General features: G+C 41.9%; 2 protein-coding genes across 3 annotated transcripts; one reads left to right on the top strand and one right to left on the bottom strand.

The window, feature by feature from the left end:
- Positions 1–159: 159 nt before the first annotated feature.
- On the bottom strand, positions 160–7,374 carry COQ6 (coenzyme Q6, monooxygenase). Its single transcript, XM_048947260.1, has 12 exons — positions 7,203–7,374; positions 6,741–6,872; positions 5,968–6,026; positions 5,330–5,453; positions 4,762–4,892; positions 4,285–4,392; positions 4,133–4,195; positions 3,742–3,849; positions 3,115–3,317; positions 1,931–2,046; positions 1,343–1,509; positions 160–306 (listed from the first exon to the last, which is right to left on the bottom strand). The coding sequence occupies exons 1-12, from the start codon at positions 7,372–7,374 to the stop codon at positions 277–279; spliced, it is 1,413 nt and encodes a 470-aa protein (XP_048803217.1). The 3' UTR covers positions 160–276.
- Positions 7,375–7,553: 179 nt separating this feature from the next.
- Positions 7,554–15,140, top strand: FAM161B (FAM161 centrosomal protein B). 2 transcript variants are annotated; one of them, XM_048948828.1, is made up of 9 exons: positions 7,554–7,627; positions 7,758–7,962; positions 9,158–9,720; positions 11,310–11,647; positions 12,040–12,167; positions 12,437–12,604; positions 13,089–13,188; positions 14,488–14,618; positions 14,868–15,139. In XM_048948828.1, exons 2-9 carry the CDS (start codon positions 7,814–7,816, stop codon positions 14,956–14,958), a joined length of 1,668 nt encoding a protein of 555 aa, XP_048804785.1. In that variant the 5' UTR covers positions 7,554–7,627; positions 7,758–7,813; the 3' UTR covers positions 14,959–15,139. The 2 variants fall into 2 exon arrangements, with proteins under 2 accessions (XP_048804785.1, XP_048804786.1); XM_048948829.1 differs by lacking the exon at positions 7,554–7,627 and adding an exon at positions 7,645–7,654 and having other exon boundaries at positions 14,868–15,140.
- Positions 15,141–15,636: the final 496 nt, after the last annotated feature.

The following is a 15,636-nucleotide window of genomic DNA, read 5'->3' as shown; positions in this document are numbered from 1 at the left end:
ACTTCAGTCTTCAATTTAAAAGGTTCAAACTAAAAGCAGACTGTACAGACAGTTCAGTGGCCGAAGGGATAATGATACCACAGGAAGAGACCTCAAACCTTGCTGAGAAGAGCAGATGAGATATCATCTGCATAAACCAGAGAAGGTGTAAGACACAGCTCAATACTTCAGTTTTATTGTTAAATTAAAATAACACAATTCAAAAATTGTATCAGCGACAGTCCTTATACAAATAATGCACACACTGGCAAACTGCTGATCCAAACTGAGAACGGATCACTTACTGGCAAAAGCCATGATTTGCTCCTAAAAAAGGGAGAAAGAAAGAAAAGTAATTTGTAAACTGGTAAGTGCACATTTCAGAAAGTAGCCATAATGTCCTTCCCCTTTCCATGTGGACAAGAGTTCCTGTCAGCCTTTTAATTAAGTGCAGAGTACCCATCCCTGCATGCAAGGAAATTAAAGAAATTGCAGCATTCTTTTCCTTCTTGAACAGCACAAACAGACAGAACCAACACGTTCTGTGGTCAGAAAAGAGGCTTTTGCTCGGCTTTCTGCTTTCAACAGAGAAACTGAATAAACACCAAGCAGTGAAGCAGCAGCATACTGCTCCTTAGTACAACTAGAGACATCAATTCAGCCTAGTGTCTTCCGTAATGTAATGCACAGGAATCTGGCCATCTGTGTTTTAATAGTAAGGAGGTGACTTGATTTGTGCAACAGAACTGCCAAATTCAGAAATGAGAAATCTAATTTGAAGGCAATGTGGAACCTTTGAGAGAAGGTGCCTCAGTGAACATCATGAAAATCCACCAACTACATCAATGCTATACAAATTTCTGGCAGCTAGGCTGAAAACAGAAGTTCTGTGTTTAAGTCTGAACCTTCTCAGGTGACTTCCATTGAAGACTTCAACTTCAGCCTGGAGAGAACAATTTAACAGAGCAGAACAGCGCAGAAACATTATCTGTATGTCGCACCCCACATCTGTCGAGTCACCTGGTATCCTACTCTTAAGGAAGGTTTGTTTTCAGAGGGCTATTTTTTTTCACAATGCATTTCTGGAATGCAGTTCAAAGTTCCACGTTCGCGTTCCATAGCAAAATAAAGCCAAAGACTACTAGTGACTTTTGACCCACAATTACTGACGTAGAATATAGATATCGAGATCCTTCATGTTCCCCTGTGCTGCGAAGAAACCATAGCCATCACAGTTATTTAGGAAGCCCTCAGGCTCATTCACAACACAAAACCTCATTTTGAACAACTTAGCATTTTCCAACCAAAAATGCTAAAATTGCAAAATTTCTTCAATGGCCCCTGTACAAAGGAAGAATCTTACTTTGATGGGAGGCAGGGCATTTGTTGCTTGCAATCCCCATGTCCTCAGCAACACCAAGGGAGAAAGGCTTGTGGAGTAAAGCCTCTTCAGTAAATCAATAGCAGCTATCAAGGAGACGTTGTGCCTCTGACGTTCTGTCTCAAACCTTAAGAGATGTTTTAAGGATCCTGGAAGAAATAATTGAATACTCACATTAAAAGTGACCACAAACGATCGTGCATCTTATCTGTATAGCAGTCTCCACAGATAACTGAAAACACAGAACAGATAAATGGTCCATCTTAATATAAGCTTGAGTCCATCAGCTAGTGGTAGTGTCTCACTACCTTTAACTACCATCCTGCACATCTTTTTGCTTTTTTAAAGCATTTTTTTAGGTTTTGAGAATGTGAATGGCATCCAAGTATTTTTAATTCCTCTGCAGCCAGTGAATAGAATAAGAGTTTTGCTTCAAACATGCTTGTGCCTTTTAAGCAAAAAAAGCAGCAAGCTCAACCTGCAAACAGAGATGGTGCTTGTCCTGATGGCAGCAGCAGAGGTTTGTAAGGCTACACATCTCACAGCCACCTCATTGTCTTGGATCCTTACCCAGATCTTGCCCGTTGAAGGCTGCTGCACTGAGGTGATGAGCTAAACATGCAATATCACCAAAACCCAGGTTTACACCTTGTCCTGCAAGTGGGTGGACTCTGTGTGCTGCATCCCTAGAGCAAGAGAAGACAGAAGAATAACCCTTCTTGAAGAAAGCCAAATGGCTGACAAACTGTTCACTTTTTTGCAATTAACATGATCTTACAGCAGCATATACAGCTTTATCCAGTACCTCAGATAAAGCTGTATGTGTATATGTACCCTGTGCTGACCTCCAGCTACAAGAAGCAAGAAAAAGAGGGGTCAGCAAAAAGATTGATTTTACCTTTCTGAGATAAAGAGGTGACTAGCTAAAGTCTAGTGTCAGATCACACATGAAACAGGCTTTACTATTTTTCTAAGTGGCACAAGAGGAAGCATATCACCAACACATTTCACAAACAAAAGCAGAGAGACATAATGAATACAAAGTTGTGATGTATCACTGAAAAGAATCTGAATTTTTTTTTTTTAATTAGGAGTACACTTATCTGCAAAGAATGAAGCTGAACATATTACTTAAAGTAATGAAATTTGAGTATGAAATGTAAGATCATGCACGTAAAATGCTAATGAGATATAAAGCACAGAGTACTCATAGGCACAAAGTGACTCAAGGGGGAAGAATGTATCAAATGTAATACGGCATCAAGAATTACTATAAACTACCAACTTATTGCAGATGTGAGGGAGAAGAATGTACACTCAGAATGTAAAAGATGAGTTACTTCCCTCTTTCTATAGATAATTGTACAAGAGCCTATGACAGCCTATTCAGAATTACCTGTAAGTTTTGGCATTTGTGCTCAACACAAGTGAACTAACACTCAAACTCATATACAGAATAGCTGCTATGTATGGGGAAGTACAGGTCCATCATGAGACACTGGACTGTTTCACTGGGCTACACGAACAAGAGAAGGAAAACTGTCCAATTTACACAGCAGGCATACACAACAGGCAGTGAGCTATTCATACAAAAGGCTTTTGTTGCCACAAGAGCAAATTATATAAACGGCCTGGATAAAGTCAGCCTCTAGCTATAAATGCATTTCTAACCATCTAACGTGGGAGTTGCTGTGCTCACATCATTTCCAATCACACACCACTCGCTCACCCGGCAGCTGCTCCGGAGACCTTACCCGATGAGAGCCACGCGGTGCCTGACGTACTGCGCTGCGTGCCCCATCCCCAGAGGGAACATGGCTCTGCTCTCTGGATCTACTTCAGCAACACTGGGGGGCAGCTGACGCACCGCAGTCCCCAAGGGTTTCAGAAGTGAAAGAGCAGATCGAAACATGGCTCCAGCAGCGTCAATGAAGTCAGAATGGTTTACGTTGCTCCACTGAAACAAGCGAACAACCAGAACGAAATCTTTAGACGTTGACCCACACTGGACATATAAAAGAACTCGAAAGAAAGAAAAATCTCATCTAGCTCCAGATACTCAATTAATTACCAAGACAAAAATAGATATAGAAGAAACTACCTTCATCGCTTTAGCACATATAAGTCTTCAACTAGGATAAGCCCATGCTTCCCATCATTCAGAACTTTAGTTCAGATTCTACCATACCTTTCAGAACTAACTTATACCAGTCGCAAAAGGTCATCCTTTTTTTGTCAAGTGTCCTCTAATATCATCCCTATCATAAGCTGCAGTTTGAGAACCCATCTTTTCCATTATTATCCTTTAAGCTGTAGGATTCCATTGTACTTCTCATGACTGCAACAGCCAGCCTCATAACTGCTGTAAGGCTGATACTCACAAAGGCAGAGTTGATGCTATCCACAAAACTTTCCTTGTCCATAGTGAGAAGTTTTGAAGCGTGTTCATGAGATGTAGACCAAACCAGAGAGCTAGCAGTGTCAGACAGCTGGATATAAGAATTTCAAAGGTAATTATCAAGAGAAAAATAATAAAAACAAAACAAACAAACAATGCAAAGCTTTCCTCGCTCTCTTATTCCTATACCAGTCCAACTGCATGTTACTTTCCCAGCCAAACATACTGCAGGTAGGAAATACCAAGGATAAAGTGCAAGGGAAATAACTTCAAAGGTAGAAGGACAAAACAGGCATAGCAAGGCACAGACAGAAGAAAAATTATTAAAAGAACATACTAAAAAGTAAAAACACAGAGACTATGAGGTATCTTACTGGCAGAAGTGCAATTGGTCCTGTGGGGAGGAACCTCTGCCATGCTACATTATTGTCTGTAGCCTATAGTGGAAAGAAGTGGACAGTTAGGAACTAGTGACTTAACATCATCCTCTTAAGCAGAAGACAAGAGACAGTCTGTAGAATTTCACCTCAGACAAATGAAGAGTTGCCACCACAGCTGACTGGTCATACTGATGCTCAATGTTCTGAATTTCAGCTTCCTTCCGGACTACAGAGTTATGGCCATCCGCACCAATCTATGGAATAAAGAAATGCAGAGCTACCTCTTCATCAGCTCCTGACAAAGCCAATATTCCAGTCTACAAATCTCAAACTACTGTGTACACATATTTTTGTTTATACAGAAGAAGAAAATGTATGTAAGCTCCCTCAGATCAGAAGAGGTGGTCCCTTCTGCTCCTGTCAAGTTTAACAGTTTTCTTGCATCAGGTACAGAAAAGGCTACTCAGTGTGTCTGTCCCTTAGCACCTCTGACAGTTAGCAACTCACCTCACTTAAGCCCTCCACGTGGGTGGAGCGGCACACACGGAATCAGAACCAAATCCAGTGGAAAGGACTTGGGCAAGAGATGATGCCTGATCAACAGAAATAAAAAGTTTAGTTACCAGCAGTTTGGTCTGAAGTCTGCGTCCATCAGCTAACTCAATTTGGACCCAAGGGCTTGTGTCACTGCTGTGAGAGGGAAGGGGCCAGGTATACCCCACTGCTCTGCTCCCGTAGAAAACCTCCACCCGGTCTGGTGGGAACACAAAGTACCATGGTCACTGCATGACACAGACATAAAAAAAGGAAACATCACTACAGCAGCAAAGGGCCATGCACGCCTTTAGTGGCTCTCTAAGAACAGATTCTACAATTCTCAAGGCAAGAGCGAACAGATCTGACAAACTGCCCCTGCAAAGCCCGCTCTAAACAGAACGCTACACATCTTTCTATTAAGTCTTATTTCAGAGAAACTGGGAGCTGGTGAATAGAATGCACAACTGTCTTCACACTGTGTAGCCTACAGCAGACAGATTCTCCATCCCCCCCATTTCAAGAAGCTGCCCATGTCCCAGAGTCATTTGTTAGATAAATCATCTTTCTCCCTCTCTTAACTTAGCGTACTCATCAGAAGACAAGTTACTGAAAGTTCTCTTGAGGAAATACAATATTAAAGAAGTTGTCCACTACCTGCTACTGCATCTAACTGTTTTGTAAGAGCAGACATAATGACATCATTCTCCACTATGTAACCCATGTCGTCTAAGTCATCTTTCTCAAAAGTGATGATGGCTTCAGAACAAGCATCCCACACCTACAAAGAAAAACATTATATGAAGCTACAAAATAAACAGGTACCACCCCTTTCAGAGAACATGGAAACATCCATCCTAACAGCAAAAGAACACGTTGATCTAGAAATGCAGAATTAGAGGATGTATCCTGAATTATAGTCCATTCTAAGCTACTAAAAGACATCACATAATTCCTTTCAGGCAATGATCAAGATTAATCTCAGACGCTAATTCTGAAAACAGAAAGTTTTTTCCCCCCTATTTTCCTGTTACATAATTAACACATAATGCTACCCTACCACTCTTACCTTTATTTCTGTCTTTCCTGACTCGTACCCACACCTCCATGTTTACAGTTTCCATTAGGAACCAACCTTTCATCCTGTAACATCACCACTCTTAGAACAGTTATCTCCCAAGAGAGAACTATGGCCTGCCCTTTGCCAAAAGAATAAACTCTGGATTACTACTGGAATTATTTGTGAGAATTCAAAGCGGGCAAACACAATGTATTTGCAGCCCTGAGTGTGGCACCTGCATGCGTCGGAACGGTTTACACCTCAGGCTGCAGACATGATCCCAGGCACCAAAACCTAAAACAGAAAGAGGACACAAATAGGTTCACACTGTGACACAGAGACCCAAATGAAGCTGAAGCTCATTTTGTGTTTCCCTCTCTCACTGTCCATGTATTGCTAACTGCTAATAATTTGCCTAGACTCTGCTTCCACTACACCTAAGCAGGGCCAGTGCTGCCTGAGTCAGTGCTTTCCCAGCTCCAGCATCTCGTCCTGCTGCTAATGTAAGCCAAACAAAAAGGCACAAGACTTCTCCTCAAATGCTCTCACTTACACATCAACTCTCATTGGGCAGCACAATAGGCACAAAAAGTCACAGCCATCACCATTTATAATATTTCTTCCCTCATTTGAAATCAAGGCTCAAACGTGCCTTTGAAATGAAAATTGATCAGAAGTGAGTTACCAGACTGCAAGCACAAAACATGGGAGAATTATACGTATTTTCTGAACAAAGCATCCTAGGTGCTACAGAGAGCACTTTGCGACCTTTTGCCAGCTCAGCATCACACACACTAACACACAATGTAAACATAAGCACACATATTAATATTAAAAAAAAAAAAAATCAGAATGTGATCATCATCATTAGAATGTGGAATCTTGTTATCAAGAGATGCCTGAGCCAATCACTGCTACTCAACATTTAAAATACTGACACAAAGCCAAACAATTCCACTTATTTAATCCCAGGCAGTTCAGAACACCAAGCATAGAAGCGACACGTACTGCTCAGGAGGGTTGCTGATCCAGGAGAGATGGAGCTGACCCTGTTGCTGTAGCTCTCTGGCAAGCAATATTCCTTCCTAGGCCCAGCTTCCAGCAAGGCAATTTTCTTGTCGTGGAAATGGATATCATGTCCTTAAACAAACAAATGCAAAATACTTTGCCACAACGCTCCTGTCAGATGCCTGTTTCTTGATTCTGCATCTCTAACTCCTATGCGTTTTTGTGATTAGACAGAGCACAGTCTAAACCTTACACAGAAAAACAGCACAAGGCAGGCTGCGAGCAGTCGGCTGAGCTCTAGTACCTTTTCAGCTTTATGACAACAACCCTTTGTGATCGATAACGCCCGTACAGTTAAAGCATGCATTAAGCTTTCTCTTTTTGTACGGACTTCCCCTTTTTGCACGCTGTCCCCGCTCCCGGCCCGGACCAGGCCACTTGCGGAGAAGGTCACAGCCTTACCGAGCGCGGCGGCCATAGCGCTGCCGACCATGCCGCCGCCCGACACCACCACGTCGTAGAGCGGCGCGGCGGAGGTGAGGGGGCGGAGCGGGGCCCGCGGACAGGCCCGCGGGCAGGCCCGCAGCCGCCCGCCGAGCGGAGCCAGCAGGGCCCGGCCGCACACCGCCGCCATCGCTGCGGAAGTGACGTCACGAGCGTAGCCAGCGGGCGGAAGTCGCGCAAGGAAACCATGACAACAGTACCTCTCCCCGAGGGGCGAGCGCGACTAAAACAGTTTTTTCAGATCACCAATGAGCGAGCTGGAGGATCTGCCCACCTCAGAGTTTGATTGGCTGCTTAGGCCAGGAGGCGGGTCTAAAACGCAATCGGCCTCACTGATTGGCGGGAGACGGCCGCGGTGATGGGTCGGCGGCGGCGGCCCGCAGGTGAGGATGGTGTCCGTGCTCGATGGGGTTGGTCTGAGCCGGGAAGGGTGGGGGAAGCGGCGGGTAGCGATTGCTTCCCTCCCCTCTCTGGAAGACGTCACCCCCGCAGCTCTCCTTGATTTTTTCCCAGGTGACATAGGATAACCGAGCCCCTCCGGCGTTAGCTGTCTGCCCAGCGGCCCCAGGATGGAAGGCCGTCGGTCTCTGTTGGATCTGGGCCTGCTATGCCAGGCGGCTTTAGGGAGCGACATCAGCGCCTCCCAGGAGGATGAGGATCTCGGAGACCTCTCGCGGGAGGCGGCCGCGCTGCGGGCCAGGCTGTGCGCGGTGCTCAGGTAGGACGGCGCCCTTTAAGGACAGCAAAATCCACGGGACTGGATGACGCCTGGGGAAATCCTCCTGCTTCTCCCCAATTCCGAGCAGTAGCACGGCGCTGTGGATCCCACGATGAGCACAGGCATGCACCTTGTCCACGTTCGTGTGGTACCAGCACACTGCCCAAAATGCTCACCAGTGTGATGATCGGGCCCAAACGGGGGCCCACATAAATAGTGTTCACATAAAGCATGAACAGCACAAATGGCTGATCCCCTTCCTGCTTGCCAATTGAAATTTGCTAACAGATAACGTGCATGGGTTTTACTGGCCAGCATCCAATCTTCAGAACTGTGGTCTCTCCTGCACCTGATTTTCCAACACTGTCCTCTGGGATTAGTTCAGCTTGAAATTCACTAGCAGATCACACCCTCTTAAATAAAAAGCAGAGTTTATAAAGAACAAGATAGGACAAACTGCAGCAACCACCTGGCAACCACCTGTTTACGCACAATTGGCCACTTCCCTTTCATAGTGCCTCCCTGTTTGTCTGTGCTTAGTCCTCTCTGATCCACCTTGATCCTTCCTTGCGTTTGATCCTTCCTTAAGTGTCTCGCAATAGCTCTAGCCAGTCCCACATGCAATCTTCAAACATTCTCTGAGAAGTTTTCTGTTTCTGTGAAACCCGTGATAGTTGTGTTTGTGTTTAATTATGAGTTACATTCTCTTCTTAACAGTTACAAGCTTTCCAGCTGAAGCTCTTGAAAGTTGAACTTGCAGACATGCTTCCATCTCTATCTTAGGAGTTCTGGTGTTTGGTACTGCTATCTTCTGTTTGTTAGAGTTTGTGCATCTGTGTGCCCAACTTATTGCCTTTCCCGATTTGGTATCTTATGTTGAATGTTCTTGAAGCTAAAACATTCTGTTTAACTTATGGCCTTCATAGCAACAACTTACTAGCATCATAATGCTGCATTAGGAATCTAGATAGTCACAACTGCATTTTGTATATGGAAAATTGAAAACAAGCAAAGTTATGCTTATGAACTTAGGTAGCAAAGCAAAACTTGGAGACGGAGAACAGTGAGGCCTAAGCCTGTCTTCTGACTACCAGCTCAGCGTACAGTGTCTTTCTCTTAATCAACAGATCTCCCTTCTTTCGTTTCTAATTTTTAATAATTTGCATATTTCCCCTTCATAATGTCTTTGTCTTAGTCATACATCTGGTAACAAAAGGCAGTCCCGTTCTTTGATTGACCTCACCTCGGACAGTACCTGGGATCAACAAAAACCTCACTTGTTTCCTAAACCCCGCTTGAGGCCAAAAAGTGCTTCATCTCCCTGGATTCCTTCCATCACTATCCCTCAGCCCTTCAAAATGACACTGCGAGAAGCTCGCAAAAAATCCCAGCTGATGAAGTCAAACATGTTTCTTGAACTAGACAAACTGAGAGACAGAAGGCAAAGCCAGGATGAAGCTGAATGTCAGAAACAGTTCCGGGCACAGCCTGTACCTGCCCACGTGTTTCTGCCCCTTTATCATGAAATAATGGAACAGAATGAGGTTCGCAGGCAAATAGCAACACAGAAAAGAAAGGAGCTGCTACTTTCCACTCAGAGACCCTTCAGTTTCCTGGAAAAGGAGGAGAAAAAGAAAGAAGCTATCAGACAAAAGTTCCTAGCAGCAGCAACCCCAAATGACAGCTCCAAACTGAAGAAAGTAAATAGAAAAGTTCCTAGATCAACTAATGACACACTCCTTGGAGATAAACTCAAAGGTAAAGTGCTTGGGCTCTTCCTGCAAAAAAACCAAACACCTCCCTGACTGTCCCTTGCTGTCTCAGTGCTAGGAGGTAGAATCATGGCCTCCATTAAATCACTTGGAGTATAAAACCAACATCATTACATCCTCTGATATTGTCTAGTCTCCTCTATACTACCGATCATTACATTTCATCTAGAGACTCTTAGAATAGGGAATCCCAAATTTTATAGTCTTGTACTAGAGTCAGCAGTGGCAGTTCTACGCCACTCCCAAAAACCAATGGATACACTGAGCTGTTCAAATTTCTACGTTTCTTTTGCAGCATATCATGATATTTAGGAATCCTTCCTTAAAGTGAATTCCTTTGGTTAGCCTGAAGGCACTTGCATGAAGTGTGGTAGAAGTATGAAAACTAAAAGTGTCTGTGGTTCAGGCAGTATCTTGGAATTGATATTTTCATTCCCACCCAAGTCATCTGAGTTGCACAGAACTATTTCCTAGGAGAAAAATATTCCCTGAGCCCAAATCAGGTAATTAGTCCAGTTCTATGCAATAGCGCCGTAGTTCAGCGTCTCCTGCCCTTGTCTAGTGTTTTCTGATACCTTTCAGTCACACTCCTGAAACAAGTGAGGAAGGTGCTTGGACCATTTTAGAGGGAGAGACAGTCAAGGGAGTTTTCCTGATCCTCTTTTTTTCAGATGGCTTAAGCCGTCACAGTTGCAAGTTAAAAGGGAACAGTACAGATGACAGGGGCTAAACCAGATAGAACAGCTTATATTGGAATGGACTTTAAAGATCCTGAGGGTTCCAAACCCCACCCTGTAACAGTTATCATTGCTTTTCTCTCTCTTTTTTTTTTTAAACTACTTGCCATCAATTCCTTCTTGAGTACAACACCAGCTCAGTTTTCATCAGAAAAACATATGTTATAGTGTACTAAATTAAGTAGATTGGAAATGTAAAAAGAGAGCAAAGGATAAACCATTTTCTGTTTCTGCCTGTTTCATGAGGAGGAAGGGGGAATGAGCATTTCATATCTCAATCAGTGCAAACATATAAACACACTCAAAACATTTCTTATTTTGTCTACATTTTCATTAATATTTAGTGTTGCACATAAAAGGACATCGTTTGATGTTATACCCAAACCTTCCTTACTTAAAATCTTTTTCAGCATAGACAGACACTGCTGCATATTAGATAGAAAAGCCATCATCCATTACAAGTACATCTGAAAAACCTGTTTGGATCACACAGTCAGCTTTATGACACCATGTCCAATACAAAATATAGAACCTTGACCTGGAACCCTAAGAACAGTAATAGGAAAAGGCCTGTTCAATATCTTACTGTGATGACAGAAAGAGATCTGTCATAGTGCCTGAGAGTGAGACACAACCATGGTTCTTTGTGCTCCTTTGATTTTTTTCAACTTGGAGGCAGAGAAGGGGTGGAAAGTGGGGAAAGAGATACACGATACCTGTTTGCACTTATATGAGTAGTTGCCATTCTAGAAAAAAAAAATAATTACAGCGTGCAGTGGCAATTTTGCAGCCTTTTACATCACTTGTATTCTTCTCATTGCTGTTTTTAATTCATTAGAAGCTGAACTCTACAGAGAAATCCGCATTCATATGAGAGCCAAGGATTTGCTGGAGAGCTCTGTAGCTCCAATAGATACTAGCAACTGTCGGAGGGATCCTCAGTCCCGAACTGCCACTAAAACTAAGCAGGAAAGACTTGGCTTCTTGCAGGACAGAAGCTTCAGCTTCAAGCCAAGGATTAATCCAACAGTACCAGATTTTGAGGAACTTTATTGGGCATTTCAGAGGGAAGCAGTAAGAAGACAAGAAATCAAAGAGGCAACTCGAATTAAGCCATTCAAATTACGAACCTCCAACCTCCGTGGCAGGCAGAGAGAAGCTAATGAAAAGATAAAGGTGAGATGACTAGATATTTCTGTGGTACTGTTCTCCCTGATTTCCCTGATGGCAAGTTCTTAAATACATAGCATTTATTTGTTATAGTTTATGTCCTTTAGTGAGACCTGTGGCCTTGGTATTTATCTCAGGAGTACTGCAGAATTCTAGGACAAATCAAAGAACAAAGAGATGAGCTATGGCAGCTAAGGCTCAGCTTCCCTTCCATACTCCTAAGCAAGTCTCCTTCCTGCTCATCTCTCAGCCCGTCCCCATGTAAATCCCTAATGATGGAAGACAGAAGAATGAGTGCATTGCCCACATACCTCCAACTGTTCTCATTACTAGACAAAAGAACAGAGGAGCTTTTGTGCTGTGAAAAATCACACTGAATAAAGTTCCATTTCTTTCAGGATTCTCAACAACTTTCCAAGGTTTCTGTGCAAAAAAGTCATTCTTTGACTGCACTTTCCTCTCTCTCTTCCAATACCCTTCCAGTGCATATTACAGATGCAACAAGAAAAAGGGAATCTGCTATCAGGTAAGTAAAACTTTGTCTACAAGACCATACACCACCTAGTGACTGAAATGGAGAAAGTTACGTTCTCCCTCATCGCATCGACAATAGTTATCCTAATTGTTTCTCTGTGGCTGGTCTTTTCTCACTAATTCTTGTCTTGCCTCAGTCAGTTTGGGAGCTATACACTAAAATTTGTAATCTTCTAAGGAGAACAGCAAAAAGTGAAATTGTCAACCACCATGCAGTCTGGAACTCTTAAGTGAGCTTATTACTTACTTTCTTCTATACAGATGCTCCCAAGAGAGCAAGAAGGAAGGAGACAAAGAAGGAATTTGCTGGGTAGAGAAACAGAAAAAGAAATGTCATGCTATTCGTAAGTCAGTGAACAGTCGAGCAAAAGCCCTGGATCCACATAAAAGTCTGGATGAAACACACAAGGAGAAGTTGAAACAGAACCGGTCAGTATCCTATTCTGCATAGAAATAACTGTTTGCTTTGGTAACTGGGGATTATCAGGTAATTCTTTAGGAGGAGTTTAGTCTAAGAGTTTTCTTAGAGTTAACCTTTAGCTACTATACCCATTCCAGATTCAGATGGATTTCTTCACAAGCTTTCCTTTCCACACATAATAGCTTTCTTTACATTAACATTGGTAGAGACTAATTTGTACAACTTCAATGTCTCCCTTGGTAATGTACATAAAACACATAAGACAAGGTGTTGTAAAAATGTTAATGTCCATTCTCAGCTTACACTCTAATTAGTAAAGCTTGCTAATGGTGTGTAGCATTGTAGCAAAAGCAGTGTTTTGGCCATCACATGGAATCACATTTGGAATCTCAGAGCTATTTAAAGGACTAAATGGCTACTGAGAATTCCTTTTTCCCTATCAGCTACAGTCAGAATGGAACCTGTTTTGGACATGGAAATTTTTCATTTCAGGCAAAATATGAGAGAAAGAACGAAGGAGTACAGAAAGGAGCTGGAAGAAATGCAGCTGCGAGTCAAGAACAGACCATACCTCTTTGAACAGGTCTCCAAGGTAACTGGTCAAAGTTCCAAGTGTCTCTGGATAACAGGATGTCTTTCATTTAGGACAGGCACTAAGAAATCTAGTCTTAAGTTATTCACAGTTAGGTGCTAATGCTTGTACAGTCTTTGGTGTACACACGGCACAGCTAAACAAGTGTTAGGAAGATTCCTTTCCATGACTTAAAAAACACTGGTACTTACCTCTTGATTGTAGAACTTTCCAACCCCTAGTATATATTGCAATCAAAATATATGGTCTGATCAAAATTAAGGCCTTTTCACACCAGAAATGATATGACTGCCCATTCTACACCTGAATACAATGGTCTGCAGTCCAGAAATTTTAATTTTTTAAAACATCCTGTCTGGTAGAATCACTTCTATCATCTGCAAGCTTGGCTGGCTGTTGAGCACATATCACCATCACACAGTGAAATCTCCACACCTCAGATGACTGTAGTTAAATACTTTCTATAAAATACATTTCCCAGGGTTTTCTCTTTCAGTTCTTTCTCCTTGCACAGCTGACAGATAACTGGTTAGAGACATATTGAGAATAAGTAGCTATATACTGATTTAAGTTTTCTCAGTAGAAATATCCTCTTGACTCAAACTTTCTGTTCAGGTGAGTGATTAATGGAGACAGAGAACACATTTGTATGATAAATTTTGGTAACATTTCTGTTTGTCACATTGGTGAGAATTAATCAGTATTGATAACAAACCCATTTGGAGACTATAATTTTATCCTACCATATAGAAGACCTTAATCTTTAGAAACTGCCCACTACCTCTGGAAAGCCTCATTTCAGACTACATTAATTTGTGAAGTTTGTGTGGAGGCAATGAGAATATAAAAACCAGGGTGCTTTGCTTTTAGCTTCTTGAACACAAGCTGATATGAAGCTATTTCACAAGTTCTTTTGAAGTCCCTTGTGGTTAGTGCTTACAAATTGTAGGCCAATATGCTTCCAGAATTTTTCACAACCCTTTTAGCACATATTCTCAATCTGGGTGTCATTCAGGATTCAGACACAAGTGTGCCACTGTATGCTGTAGAAACACAACAGAAGAGGGAAGTAAAAAAAAAAAAAACACAAAACAAAACAGATGCAGGAAAAGATGAGCTCCAACTTTGAGAAATGTTGAGAACATTCTCCCTGTATTCAATTTCAATTTTGTACTCTATGGTAGACAAAAATTCTGGACTGTTGTTCTCATTAGCAGTGTCAGCCCCAAACTTTAAAGCAACATAAGCTGGCTAATAGAGAAGCCCCTGTTCTACATGCTTACTGTTTCAATTTGATAGCATGATGCTCGTCAAGGAGCAGAGCGTCGCTACAGAAACACCCTCCAGCAGGTTGGGCTAAGTGAAGAATTTGTAAGAAAAAAAGGGAAAGATGCTGCTGACTTGCTGGAAGAAGAATCTGACATTCACAGGTAAAAATGCAATAGAGATTTTATGTCTTTGACTGGAAATATTTTCAGTTTTCATAAAGCAATTCTGGATTGTACCATGTAATATAGGTAAAATTAGATCAACTCCACTCCTCTTTAATTAAGCATCATATTTTATCCATCTTAATTTCTATGACAGCTAGGTAGTACATGTATTTCTTATTTGGTGGAGTAAACAGCAAGTAAGTACTGCAAGATATTTGCAGTATTAGATAATGACTATTTCTGCAGATTGTCCAAGCTTCAGAGTGAAAAGGAAGTTTGTACTGTACAGGAAGGAGAACCTCAAGAAGAACAGAAAGGAAAAGAAATGACCACATAAAATTTAGCAGAAGAATCCGTCCATCATCTTTTGATTTTTAATGTGTCCCCACATTAATCCTCAGGAACTTTCTGTTTCAGGCTGACAGTAATTGTTCTGGGGTAAGTGAGATGTAAAAACTTAATAAAGGAGAAAAAGACTAACTGTTGTTTAGGTCACATTTTGTCTGAATTTGCAAACACCACAGCCTCTTTTAGCCTTCTTCATTGTTTCTCATGTGAGCCACTTTCCTTTCTTTAAAAACAAACAAATAAACAAAACAAAAAAGTTTAAAAGGTTGAAGCACTATCTCTGGATAAAAGTAGATATGAACGATTGAAGAAGTTCATCTTCTAATGTCAGCTGCTTATGTCCATGTCAGAGAAGCACACAGAAAGGGGAGAGTTCTCTCGGTGTGCCAGACATTAGTCTGTAGATACATGTGGTAGAATTGACTTTAAGCAAAGTTTCTACATAAAAAAAGCAATACTTGACCTACCTTGGAAGAATTTTCACGAGGAGGTTCTTTTCTGGCCTGTTAGCTCTTCATTCACTCATTACCAGCTTTACTTCTCCCTGTCTTTAGGAAAAAGCAATACTCTTCCTATATTAAAATCTCTCACATAAATCCATTATTTCAAACTCAGTTTCAATTTCTTACCAACTCAGGTCATTTATTTGGTCTGAAAAACAACCAAA

This window comes from Lagopus muta, chromosome 6, assembly GCF_023343835.1.
Source record: "Lagopus muta isolate bLagMut1 chromosome 6, bLagMut1 primary, whole genome shotgun sequence".
Taxonomy (NCBI): Eukaryota; Metazoa; Chordata; class Aves; order Galliformes; family Phasianidae; genus Lagopus; species Lagopus muta.
The sequence above is the reverse complement of the archived record's forward strand: the minus strand, read 5'-3'. Positions and strand labels throughout refer to the sequence as shown.